The sequence below is a fragment of the Crinia signifera genome, chromosome 4 (assembly GCF_055691185.1).
Source record: "Crinia signifera chromosome 4, ASM5569118v1, whole genome shotgun sequence".
NCBI classification, from domain to species: Eukaryota; Metazoa; Chordata; class Amphibia; order Anura; family Myobatrachidae; genus Crinia; species Crinia signifera.
Genome location: NC_139220.1, coordinates 277,980,493 through 277,994,674, shown reverse-complemented (window position 1 = coordinate 277,994,674; position 14,182 = coordinate 277,980,493). Strand labels below are relative to the sequence as shown.

Genomic DNA, 14,182 nt, shown 5'->3' with positions numbered 1-14,182 from the left:
TATGGGCTTCTCTCCATGGCGCTGTGTGAGGCATCCGTAACAGATCCCTCCCAGCATGCCCCGCGGTCGGTGCCGTCACTCTGTGCATGCGCAGAGGGACTCCCGGGTCTCATACCAGGAAGTCCATGGACGGCGACACATCGCAAAAAAAACAGCTTTTATCGGAAGAGCTGTCTTTTTCGTTACTAATCGCACATGTTAGTGCATATGCTATTATTATGAATGTGGTAGCCGGTAAATGCCGGCGCAATGGGGCCGCGGATGTTAGAGCATCCAGCCCAGATTCTCTTTTACATTCAGACCAAGGAAGGATGGATGGAAGAGATTTTGGACTTAATAGGGTCCGTCCTTATAAAACAGAGGGAGAGAATATTTTGTTATGTATCTGACTCACGATTGCCTACACTCCCGTATGGGCAGGGATGCTCCTGTAAAATCAGATGGCCCTCTCGGCTTCGAGAAAGGTGGGCAAGTCCCCCGCGTTCCTGGGATCCCCCCCCCTTTGGCCACCCACAACAGAGTACAAATAGGTGGTCCAAGGGGGTTGTGCATTGCATCGCGGCATCTTTTAGCAGGTGCAGAGCCACAATGATTTGATTGTGGAGCCACGCCCCAGCCAGCCCACCTTCTGGCTTGGTCACACCCCCTAACTCACTCACCTGGAGGAGGGGGCAGCAAAGTAGGGAACTGGCTACTGCTAAGTCCAAAGACTTTACTGAGACATTGGACAGAACTTACCTTGGCTACACTACTTTGAGGTGAGCAACATATAGGTCTACCACACACTACAATGAAAGCGCTATTTCAACTGTTATATAGGTGGCGGTGAAGCCTATCTATCAGTTCTGGTCTGTTATATAGGTGGTGCGTTGTATAGGTGGTGGTATATTATGCAGGTGGTGTGTTATATAAGTGGTGGTGTGTTATATAGGTGGTGGTGTGTGTTATATAGGTGGCGCTGAAGCCTAACCATCAGTTCTGGTCTTTTATATAGGTGGTGTGTTATATAGGTGGTGGTGTGTTATGTAGGTGGTGTGTTATATAGGTGGTGGTGTGTTATAAAGGTGGTGGTGTGTTATATAGGTGGTGGTGGTGTGTTATATCGGTGGTGGTGGTGTGTTATATAGGTGGTGGTGTGTTTTGTAGGTGGTGTGTTATATAGGTGGTGGTGTGTTATGTAGGTGGTGGTGTGTTATATAGGTGGTGGTGTGTTATATCGGTGGTGGTGGTGGTGTGTTATATAGGTGGCGGTGAAGCCTAATCATCAGTTTTAGCTGTTTAAAATTATCTTGCGCAGTTAGTATAATAATTTGTGCTACTACAACGCAACGCGTCATTGAAAATCTTTTCTGTGTTTATGGGCTAGGTGAGGACATACGTGGACATGTCAGGTAGGCTTGTGTGCTTAAAAGCCTCTTGTCTTTCATTTCCAGGGGAGCGTTTTCGGTGGTCAGAAGATGCGTGAAGCTTTGCACAGGGCACGAATATGCTGCAAAGATCATAAACACCAAGAAGTTGTCGGCAAGAGGTGAGTGGCAAATAAAAATCACAAGCAGGTCCCGTTTCATGTGTCTACATTCTGTCTGTCAACCTTATGCTTGTCTACCTAATGATCCACACCCCCTGCAAACAGACCACATGTTTTGTGTCTGTTTGTTTCAGCATATACTAGATAAGGTGCTAGTGAAAGAATGACTCTACACGGCGCGTCTTTATACAGGGCACTACAGCCATGCACGCACTCCCATCCTCTTCCTATTATTGCTAGAACACAACCTGCAAAGTTCTAACATACTGCAAATTGCTGTATGGACATGTATGTATATGGACATGTGACATGTATGGGCATGTGCATTGACATTAATAAGGTGTATGGACAGGTAAAGAACCAGAGGCGTAACTAATATTGTGGCGCCCCCCCCCCCCCCGCCAAAAAATTACCTTACCCCTCCGCATGCCGCCGCCGCCGGCCCCGCATTCAGTCCGGCACCGCAGATAGCCTCCGGGCTCCGTCTCCTGCAGTAATGAAAAATGACACGACAAAATGGCTGCCCCCTAATAGCAGACAGTTTTTAAGGATGCTAGAGGAGGCCGCCGCCTCCTCTAACATCCCTAAAAAAACTGTCTGCTGTACGGGGGCAGCCATTTTGTCGTGTCATTTTTCATTACTGCAGGAGACGGAGCCCGGAGGCTATCTGCGGTGCCAGACTGAATGCGGTGGCGGCGGCATGCGGAGGGGTAAGGGGGGGTCTGACCAGAGTGCCTGGGCACCGGGGGCGCCCCGCTGGCGCTTGCTCCCCCAAGCAGCCGCGGTGGCTGCCTTACGGTAGCTACGCCTCTGTAAAGAACAAGTACAGTAAATCAATTTATAGCAAAGACTGTGCATTACTGGTTTATATTATGGTATGTTATACATTAATAAAGCTGTCAAGAAATGAGTCACTATTTGGGGTGTGGGGGTGCTTCTCCATCTTTCATTATTCCAGGGCAGTTTATAGACCTCATGCAACTGACTTACAAGACTTGTAGGTAATAAAGCTTGGTGGACTTATATTCACATTTGGTGGCGAGGATCGGATGTCGTGGCAAGGATAACTTGCATTTATTGCTTTGTCACTTAAGATTATCTTTATATGCAGTGCCTGCTCTACCATTAGTCAGATTTAGGCAGCTGCCTAGGGGCTCCATAATTTGGGAGGGGGAAGGGGGGGGTCTATCACACAAATTAAGAATGGCCCTGAGAGAGAGGCATCTATGTCAAACTTAATGCAAATGGCAGGTGTTAAACGTCTAACATGCCACCTCTAATCTTTCACCTGAGGTTTTGGAAAGTGGGCATTGGTGTGTGGGTTCTGATGGGAGCAGTAAGATGAAGTTGTGATTAGGGATTTGCCTGGGGTGCCAGAAAACCTTGCTCTGGCCTTGCCTATATCACATCCACTTTAGGCAAAGTTACAGTTGTGAGGGTGGATAGCAGTTTGCCATGGGGCTGGGGTACTGAATAATTCTCTATTTTTAGAGTTGCCTTCATAAACCAGAGGTATCCTGTGTTACTGCCATTGCCAAGGGGGGTGATTCTGGTTGACTCGCGAATTTCGCAGCTTTGTGAGTCATTAAAACACCGCCCGCCCCTCGCACGCCTATTTCCCCACATGCATGCGAACGGTTGTTTAGCATAAACAACCATTTGCAGCTTGCGTGCGGCGGCGAAATTCTTCGATGGTCGCCGACCATTGAATGATTTCTACTGCGCTCGCAGATCTAAGACACCTCTCTGGTGTCTTAGATCTTTGAGTACCTGTACGGGTAAGCTCCGATTAAAAAATCATGAGGAACTTAAATTTACTTGTGCTAAATAATTTTTTAATTTTTTTTTTGCTTTTTTAATTAAATAAGTATTCGCTATCAGGCTTAAATACAATTTAAAAACAACCATTTGCAAAGGTATAAGGGGGAAATTTACTAAGATGGGAGTTCTATTTCACATGGGATGTTGCTATGGGCAACCAACGATACCCCGTTTTCACCACTAGACAAATTCCCGGGTCAAGCATGTCGACCCAGAAATTTGCCTTTTAACACTGGTTGTTTTTCAGTTCAACCCGTTTCGAAATTCCCAGGTTTTCAACCCTGCTTTTTATCCGGGTAGGAGACCAGGGTATGCCGACACGGGTTGACCCGTTCACACTGAAAAAAAACCTGTGCTAAAAGGCAAGTTACCAGGTAGAACTGCTTCAAACTCCCCATTCCATGAGGATTGTGACCGCAGTTTGGGCCATATTCTGATTGAGTTGGATGGCTCCGTGTGCGGTCGGGCGGCCGATGTTTGGTGTTTGCGCATGTGCAGAGGCGTTTCTGCGCATGTGAAAATGCCTCACACGTACGAACACGGCGTGAGGTCCGTGCAGAAAACGATTGGTCGGAACCATCCGAGCAGAGGTGCGTGAAGCGATGTTTAAGGCTCATTACCATATGCGTACGCCCTGCGTTTCATGGGCGTTCCCATGAAAACGCTGGGCGTAAGTATGGTAATCTGGCCGTGACGCACTTGTTGGGGGCGGACAGCTGACATAACCGGATGCCAGCTGCCCACCCATACCCCTGCTTTCATACCGTGAAATGTCCGAGTGGTCTGGAGCACTCGGTGCTGCCTGACCGCTCGGTCCATCATTCGATGGTCGGCGACCATCGGAGGATGGGGAAGGTTCCCACAGATGGAGAAGGTGTTCACATGAAACATCCACTCACGGTCCGTTCGCTCTGCGTTTTACCGCATTTGGACGGTGTGAGCGATCCGTAAGGTAGGCGGGGTTCCTGTCCGAAATACGCATCCGTCCAAATTAACTAGAATAAGGCCCTTTATGCGCAGTCTGGTGATAATTGTGTGGACATACCCATTAAATACAGACATAAATGAGGCCCTTCTAGAGTGTTTCTTTTCCATCTTTACTATGAAAATGATGCTTAAGAATAATCACAGGAACCATTATTACTAGAAAGGAAACAATAATAAGCAAGTATATATTTTAGGCAACTGCTGATAAGGAATTTATGCTGTAAAATGGGATTATTAATGAGACACACATTGTGCAGCCGGATGAAATGTGCTTACAATGTAAAATGCTGACATATCAGGCTATCTCTAAAGGGAGTTTCCATCATCTGCTGGGTACATCCTTACAAAGTGCGTAGGATATTGTTTCAGTGCGTACACGTACTCTGTGTCCTAGTTCCAAAGCCCGTGCGTTACTTTATTAACGTTGGAAATATACGCATTTCTGCACATACCAAAATGCGTTGGTTTCCAGATGGGCCCATAGCATCTACTTAGTATTAATTGTATTAATTTTAGCATTTTCAGCTGTGCTTTACAATTTAAAACAAATGTTAACAAAGTAGAAAATATGTTATCTGATATGTATCTTTAAAATAAAGAATGAAGCTACTGGATTAACAAAGAGACAAGCGCATTCCTTCTAAGCTTGCAATCTATAGAGTAACAGGCGTTTAATACATGAGGCTAATTAAGTGTAACAAATTGCTTATTGGTCTAGCCAGATTGCTAAGGTTGTGTTGTGCAAGTGTTGCGTAAGCTACATGATTTTGTCACACAATGATGTTGGTTTGGGGTCAGAGGCTAGTTTGATATGTAAATATTACACAGGTAAGGTTTAGTTACTGTACATATAGGAATGGCAATGAGATATAACATATTACCTATCATATTATTATGATGAGTTTTCAAGGGAATGCTGGAAGGTTTGGAGGCTAGGGGAAAGTCTTGTTGTGCAAGAGAGGGATGTGCAGCCAGAAGAGAGTCCCGGGAAGGGAGGCAGGTAATGCGTGGCACTGAGAGGCTTTGTTATTGCTGTTGGGAAAATGACCAGCCCTGACTCTGAAACAATGAGGGCCACATGCACGGAGCTTCAAAAAGTGATAAAGTGGAGAGTGATAAACAACCAGCTCCTCACTGCCATGTTACAGACTGGGTTTGGAAAATGACAGAGACACTGCGGTAAAAACCCTGTTATCGGGGCTTTTGCCGCATTTTGATATGCAGGAAAACCTGCATGCTGGGTTTTTGCTACGGGGGGTATGGGCTTCCTATCGCGACCCCCGCCTCCCCACAATGATTGCCGCTCCCCTCAATTGAGTCCAGGGATCTCCCCTAGCCCCTACATCCCCTTCCAAGTGCAGGAAGGAGGAGGCGGAGCCCGCCCCGCAGCAGCATCAGCCAGTTAACGGAGGAGGGGGAGCTGCCAGAGACCCACTGCCACATCGCTGGCACAACGCAAAGGGCAGCTCTTAACGCAAGAGCTGTCCGTTGAGATAATAATAGCATATGTTAGTGCACATGCGATTATTATCTTTGCGGTAGCCTGTGTGGCGGAGAGGGGCTGCGGATGATAGTACATCCCATGACCTACAAATGTATTTATTCATTTTTAAAGAGAAGCAGTATAGAAGAAAAGTTGAAGACCTGGCACCAAGCTTTGTGGTGTTGCTTGGGATGTAGTCAGATAAATGAACCCAGAGGAGCTGGTTCAGAAATGCATGCAAGGTCACTGTGGTCTGCACTGTGCATAGTTCATAGCTAAGCGTACTTTAGGTAACTATGTGTTCCAGGATGTACCCATCTCAGCCCCAACTCCACTTGTAGCTGAAGGCGTGTCACGGGGTAGAAACCAGGTGTCTGCATGTAGGATAAGGTTCTGTGGGCATATTATGGGCATGTAGATGAATGTAAGGCAGGGGTGGCGAACCTTTTTTCTACCAAGGGCCATTTGGATATTTATAAAATCCTTCGGAGGCCATATAAAAATTATCAATATATTCATGAGGGTATTATACACACGGGCGGCGATATATACACATGTGGGCATTATACATACGGGCAGCGGCATATACATGTGGGCATTATACACACAGGCAGCGATATATACATGCGGGCATTATACACATGGGCAGCGGCACATACATGTGGGCATTGTGCACACAGGCAGCGGCATATGCATGTGGGTATTATACATACGGACACACGGGCAGCGGCATATACATGTGGGCATTATACACACGGACACATTGGCAGCGGCAGTGTGGAGAAAGTGACAGTGTCACCCCCAAACAGGTTTATGTGATTATGCCTGATTATGATAATCAGAGATAATCACATAAACCTGTTTGGGGTGAATCCAGGGGTAAATGACAACCCCTGGATCTCTCAGTCACTGGGGAAGGGAGTAGTTGGGTGAGAGGAGCGGCACAAGAGCAGCAGCATTTACTTTATTTTTTTACCCTGTTTTGTCTCCGGCAGAGTCCGGCTCATGGAGGCTGCTGCTGGGGCTGATGCTCCCGCCCATGTAGTGCATGGCGGGTGCATCACAACAATCGCGAGAGTCCCTACCGCCCGCAGGGATTGGCGGGCACATCACCTCCCACGGCCGCAGTGATTGGCCCGGCTGGCGCGTCTGCATTGCTCTCCTCGTATCTGGGCGGGCAGGTGTCCTGCGCTTCACCTCCAACTGGACGGTAAACAGGCATTCATGCAGGCGGGCCAGGCAAACTGGGTGCGGGGGCCGTATCCGGCCCGCGGGCCAGATGTTCCTTACCCCGGATGTAAGGGTACACATAGATAGTCCTGATTTTGCATTAATCTCTTGCACCAAGCAGAGCCATCCTAACATATGGGCTTACTGGGCAGATGCTCAAGGCTTCATGATTCTAGTGGTGTTTGACCAGGGACTGGCTGGCTGCAGGCATCTGCTCCGGTCTGGTGCCTTTGGATCTTCGTGGGAGGCAGGTATGGAATACTACCCAGCTATTGTGAATTCTTTCCCTGCCTTCCAACCTGCAGCAAGACAGCAAAGTACTGTCAGCATGTTGGTTGATGAATGTCTGGAGCTATCCCTCAATCAGAGAGTGCAACATCTACCAGCCTCCCAGCCAGACAGCAAATGTCTGTCAGCATGATGATTAGTGGATGGCTATTCACCAATCGGATTGCAGCATTCTCTACTGCCTCCCAGCCTGCAGCCAGACAGTGATTGTCTGTCAGCATTCTGATTGGTAGCTGCCTGGAATTATCCATCATTGATTGTTGACAGGGATTCACTGTATGGAAGCATGTGGAGGGAAAAGGAATTATTTCTTATTTATTTATTTCCATAAATGGTTGGGCAGGGGCCCCAGTGCATTGCTTTGCCTATGGCCTACAATGCTATGATTGAACTGATAGTAATGATGGCTACTTTCTCAAGCTGATGTAATGCATGCTGGGACATAAATGCAAGTCAGTATCTGCATCTGTGTAGGATGTGAATCTCAATCAGCCTCTGAAAGAAATGAATAGTGAAGATTTCTTTGGGTATTAGAAGTCCAGCAACAGAGAGGATACGCTGAGTAATGGAGGAGAGCTTGCTGGTGATGAGGTGGTGATCTGGCAGAGGGGAAGGGATGCTAAGGAGATCAGAAACTAAGCATACGGTAGTTGTGGGAATACAAGAGCAAGACAGTCGTCATTCCCAAGCGTAGAGGAGTCCACTAGTAGAGAGTATTTTGGAGGCACAAGGGGAATAAGGAATACTATTATGTAGAATGGTATCACCAATGATGATGTTGGGGATATCAGAAGATACAGAATATACGGGATCCAGGCAGAGAAATGGTCAGGTCATTTTTGATGAAATGCAGCACATTACGTCTGGAGAGGCAGAACATGGTTGTACATTGGGTACAGTAAGTAATAAATCATGGACACAGCCCCAGAAATGTGTCAAGGTGGCCATACACACGCAGATTTATCTTCAGATCTGGCTGGTTGGAACAAAGACATGGTTATGCATGAGAGCAAATGACAGTTGACTATTTGCTTGGAAATGCTGGAAAACCGACAAACTGACACTCATCCATAACCATGTTTTTTTCCAACCAGCCAGATCTGAAGATAAATCTTACTAGTGTATGGGCACCTTAAGCATGAGTATCCTTTATTGCTACTAAGGACGTGGTTCTGGTTGACTCGCAAGGCTGCGAATTTTGCAGTCCACCAAACACTGCCAGCCCGGCCACCCGACCGCCCCCCCCCCCCTCGCACCCCGCGATCCCCCGCACACATGCGAATGGATGTTTTGCATAAACATCCGTTCACAGCTTGTGTGCTGAGAGGAAATCATTCGATGGTCACCGACCATCGAATAATTTCTACAGCGCTCGCACCTCTGTGGTGTCTTAGGTCTGCGAGCGCCCTGCCCGGAAAGCGGACGGTCAGCTGCACATGGTTGCACACCATGGTCGCACACCATTGCTCCCCTGCACAAACACGCAGGGGAGCGAACAGACCAGAATAGGGTCCTAACTGCCCAGTGTACAGATATGCGATTGTCTGTTTGACTCCTCCAACCTCATTGATCAGCGTTACAGCTGTTTTATAGCACATTGCGGCCACCTGGAATGAATATTACTTGTCGTGTTAATTTGGACGACAGGAAACATCGGATGTGTGGATTAATGACACATTACACGGACTTTTGCATTTATTAAATACACCGGGCCAGATTCAGGCATGGACGCTGCGGCTCGTCAGATGAGCGATAGTTTTAGGGTAAGCTGTTAGTCACTAGGTCGACCACTAATGGTCGACAGTGACTAGGTCATCACCTAAAAGGGTCGACATACCTTAGGTCAACACTGTCAAAAGAGTGACACAAGCTTATGGTCAACATAGGCAAGCTCAACAGTCAGAAAGTCGGCATGAGCAGCGGAAATTACACTTTCTTCTGCACAGGGGGGAACATATGGGTTGTGGGCCCAGGTGCAAAAATATAACTTAGGCCCTCGCTGCCGCCCTCATTGCTGATTTGGGAAGCAGTGTGCACCTTAGTCCTCAGGGGCCATGGGGCCTTGCAGGTGACAATCGAGGAATCATACTTACTTGTTAGCTTGTTAGCTATCCCGTAAGTATGCTTGTTAGCTATCCCGATATACTGTGGGGGGTAAAGTTCTTAAGGTGACTGAAAGATGGCTGCGCCAACGTAACTTACTGATGGAACCATTACTTTATGTACATTGTGCTACAGCGCCAGTCGGGCAGCCAAAAGCTCTTACCGCAAGAGCAGTCCTTTGCAATAATTATCCTTCCTGCTGTGACTTCCTGCTGTGACTGTCTCATATTGCGGATATACATTCCTGCTCTGTGTGCTGTGATCAGGCGGGGGACGATGGAGCAATTGCCCTCTTAAGGCCTGGAGCCCGGCAGCAATTGACTTCATTGTCTCCAGCAGTTGTGCCCCTTTTTTGACCCCACAGGACATGACTAGCATCATTGTAACGGGATGCAGTGTAAATCCTGGCGGTCGGGATCCCGGCGTTCAGAATCCCGACGCTGGAATCCCGATCGCCGAGCGCAGGGAGCCCGCAAGGGGGAGCAATCCACGTCCCCCCCTTGTCAGGATTTCGGCGATCGGGATTCCAGCGTCGGGATTCTGAACGCCGGGATCCCGACCGCCGGGATTTAATACTGAATCCATTGTAACACCATTGTACATCATCAGCAGTGGCGGAACTACCAAGGGTGCAGGAGGTGCAGCTGCTATGGGGCCCGGCGGCTGGGGAGCCCGATGGACAGCTAGCACTCCCCTGCACTGTGCTAAGATATTTTATTATTTTTTTAGGGAGCCGCGGCCGCCGCAACTGCCTGTGTGTGTGAAGCTGCTAGCTGGAGGGGAAGAACTTTTGAGCGGGGGGCGGGACACGAGTCCGGAAGAAACTGTGTGTGGGAGAGATTGTCTGCTGCGCTGCTGCCTAATGCCTAGATCTGGCACGCTGACGCAGGCAGTGGGGACTGACAGCGCGGGGCGGCAGAGGGAGGAATCCTGCCTGGCAGTGAAGTATGGTGGTCAGTGGATGTGTTTAGAGACGCACAGCCGCTCAAAACGGCCACCACCTCCCCCAGCCTCACGCTGCCGCTGATACTCTCCCCACCGCTTACACCCTCTGCGGTCCCCGGCAAAACTCCCCGTGCCCCCCACTAGTGAAACAAACTTATAGTGATAGCGCAGCAGCATTTAAAATCTGCCGCTGTCCATGAACTAATCACTGCTCACGGATCAGCAGGCTGATTGGCTGCTGATCCGTGAGCTGTGATTTACTTCAGGAGAGCGGCAAATTCAAAATGCTGCAGCGCTGCTTGAGGCTAGAGCAGACAGTACTAGGGGGGAGTAGCAGCGGTCTCCTGTTGTATCTGGGTCCACCAGTCCCATGTGGCCACCTTTTGGTGGCCCTGCAGCAGCATGCACACTTGCGCCCCCCCCCATGCGCAGATCTCTCATACTCCAGCACCTGTGATGCAGAGAGGAGCCGCGTGGAACAGAATAAGAAAGCATATTGGTAAGTTTGTAATTGTCGCGTAATGTGTATTGGGCTTTGCGGTGCATCGTGTAATGTGTAATGGGCCTTGCGGTGTGTCGCGTAATGTGTATTGGGCTTTGCGGTGCGTCGCGTAATGTGTAATGGGCCTTGCGGTGTGTCGCGTAATGTGTATTGGGCTTTGTGGTGTGTTGCGTAATGGGCTTTGCGGTGTGTGGCGTAATGTGTATTGGGCTTTGCGTTGTATCGCTTAATGTGTAATGGGCTTTGCGGTGTGTGGCGTAATGTGTATTGGGCTTTGGGGTGTGTCGCGTAATGTGTATTGGGCTTTGCGGTGTGTCGCGTAATGTGTATTGGGCTTTGGGGTGTGTCGCGTAATGTGTATTGGGCTTTGCGGTGTGTCGCGTAATGTGTATTGGGCTTTGTGGTGTGTTGCGTAATGTGTATTGGGCTTTGCGGTGTGTCGCGTAATGTGTATTGGGCTTTGCGGTGTGTCGCGTAATGTGTATTGGGCTTTGCGGTGTGTTGCGTAATGTGTATTGGGCTTTGTGGTGTGTTGCGTAATGTGTATTGGGCTTTGGGGTGTGTCGCGTAATGTCTATTGGGCTTTGCGGTGTGTTGCGTAATGTTTATTGGGCTTTGCGGTGTGACGCGTAATGTGTATTGGGCTTTGGGGTGTGTTGCGTAATGTGTATTGGGCTTTGGGGTGGGTCGTGTAATGTTTAATGGCATTGCGGTGTGTCACATAATGTGTGAGGGGCATTACTCTTTGAGGCGAGGCCACATACCTTCTTATATAATGTGTGCATTCTTTAATTTTAAAGTATCTATTGGAGGGGCACATTGTTACTGTTCCCACTAATGATGGTCACAAACGGTGTGCTTTAGTAGAGACCTGAGTTAGGGGGGCCCCATTATAAATTTTGCTATGGGGCCCACAAAGTTCTAATTACGCCTCTGATCATCAGTGTACATATTTAAATAATGATCAGTGGGCGGGATGTGCAAAGTAGTGCTGGCCCAGTAAGGTAAGTGAGGGCACAGTGCTCCTCACTGGAAACTTTAGTGCACAATCAAATTATTGCTTTGTGTCCACAAGTTTCTAGTTACCCTCCCTCCGTACAACCAATCAAAAAGCGATAGTTAGGATCTGATTGATTGCTATGAAATACCTATTTATGTTATCATGTCTATAATCATACCTCTCAACTTGTTAATGTAATTAGGGACACTGTGTGCTCTGAAGGTGCGCACCCAACATTTGGGGGTGTGGTCTATGTTCTTGACACTCCCGCAAAGCTATGCCCCCATTTTCACTGCTGTGGGGCATGGTCAGAGTGGAGCCGCTGGCCATGCCTCAGCCCCTCTGTTTCTGGGAATAGACATTGCATGCACACAGTGTCTATTCACTGCTGCTCTGGCCAGCAGAGCAGCGCCGGACCCTGTCAAAATACAGCATAAGAGCTTTTAAATCATTAAATAAGAGGAAAGAAGTGATCATTATGAAACAAGGATGACATGGTGCATCACTGTCACCATCAGCATGTGGATCGTCTAAATATAAATGTACATGCTCTCCCATATTCTAGCACAGGTTCTTGTTCCTAGTAACATAGCAACAGACACAGCCAATCAGACAGCTTTATATTGCTGGGTTTGAACTAGGAATGGACATCAGAAGCCCAACATCAAATGATAACTAACCATCGCATCAAAATAATTTGATAGAAAAAAAAATGTACAAAAAATAATAATAATTTTGCACATGTGAAAAACTTCTGTGCACATCAACCCTTCGGATGGGACTGGAAGCGTGACCCAGTACAAGCATTGCAACACTATTTACTGCTTACCATTCGATGGTGGCAACCATCAGAATGGTGCAATCGGATGGTAAAACCATTACCATTTTCAAAACCATGAATGGTTGATAAACATTGCAATGCGATGTCCATCCCTTGTTTGAATCAGATAAAAAGGTGATGGTGTGTACACAAGGAACTGGGAACACTGGGCATTATGTACTGGAGGCAACAGTCCTTGTCCCAGTCTTAACAAGAGGTGATTGATGATGCATTCACATGCTTTGTAAAGTATATTCTGTAATCTACACTCTATGGCATACTTGCCGACGTTTTGGCTGTCCTCTGCCGGCAACCAGCTCAGTGAGGCAGGGCCGTCACTGAGAACAAACAGGGGCGGATTGGGAGGCGGAGCCACGGATGAGCTGACCTGTTTGGGGACGTGGCTAGAGTGAGCGTGTCATTTTAGCCACACACCCCCACAGCACAATGCCGGGGGCCAGGAGGGGGACCCTGCTCTATAGTGACAGATTTGACAGAAAATTCAGTGATGAGTGATGTACCGTAAGACATCTAAGCTCCTAATTATTACTTTTAAACCCTGTCTGTACCATGGTAGTTAGGGGCTGGTTGTCTGGTACTTTATCTCTCTCCATTGTTTCATACATCTTCCCTTAACCTTTATCTGTTCTGTATTGGGCTTCAAAAATCTAGTGGATACTTTTTAGAGTGATATAGTCCATCATTATCCATTATTGGGTCATTCTTTCCAGCAATATTCTAGTTTGAATGTTTTATCGTGTTAATTTCTATCTCGGATGTTATCCTTTATGTTAAGCATCTACCTGTAATATTATATGTATTTATTTTTATTAAATGTAGCTCCATGCAGTTCATCAGCATCACAGATGCATCTCTTTTTTACATACCCTAGGAAGTAGAGCAGAAGAAATAAGTTACTACTAGTAAGAGTGACAAGTGATGTAAAAGAGGGGTCTATTTTATTATATGTTTAAACTGGGAATAGCGTAAACAATATTCAGTGCATAACCTAAACTAAATGGTATATTTTGGGTGAAATATCAGTTTATAAAGCTGGTGCACATCTAACGGTCTGCAGTTAAGCCCGAAATAGTATCTGTGAGTGGGAAATAAAAGTCCTAAGGCACCAAAGTGCTTGCGGGAATATTTCTCAGAAAGATGGTTTGTGGTGTGATTAATCAGGAGCAGTTTATGGGTGCACAATAAGGAATGTGGACGGAGAATGCATTATCTGCAAAGGAATCCTTCACAGACACTGAAAAATGGAAATTTTGGAACCATTAGCTCGGCTAATACACCTCTTTATTACTGGAACCTACAACCTAAAGGCACAAGGCATGATGTAGCATCTTCTGCGGCCAAGCCCTTGGTTGTGTGACACTGTAAAGATGGATTCCCATGTCCCTTAGGGGACAATCCAAAGTCAGACCCAAAGCGGCTAACTGACATTTTTCAGGGGGGGGGGGGGGGCGCAG

At 47.5% G+C, this 14,182-nt stretch overlaps 1 protein-coding gene and 1 long non-coding RNA gene across 29 annotated transcripts in view; one reads left to right on the top strand and one right to left on the bottom strand.

Annotated features, from left to right (window-relative positions):
- The window catches only part of CAMK2B (calcium/calmodulin dependent protein kinase II beta), a 116,023-nt gene that overhangs the window by 14,281 nt on the left and 87,560 nt on the right, over positions 1-14,182 (top strand). For all 28 annotated transcript variants that reach the window (XM_083184675.1, XM_083184672.1, XM_083184670.1 and 25 more), the window contains exon 2: positions 1,434-1,528. In XM_083184675.1, coding sequence (XP_083040801.1) covers positions 1,434-1,528 — 95 coding nt within the window. The remainder of the gene's footprint in view (positions 1-1,433; positions 1,529-14,182) is intronic.
- LOC146075441 (uncharacterized) overlaps positions 1-14,182 on the bottom strand; it is a 68,729-nt gene that overhangs the window by 39,748 nt on the left and 14,799 nt on the right. The window lies entirely within an intron of this gene.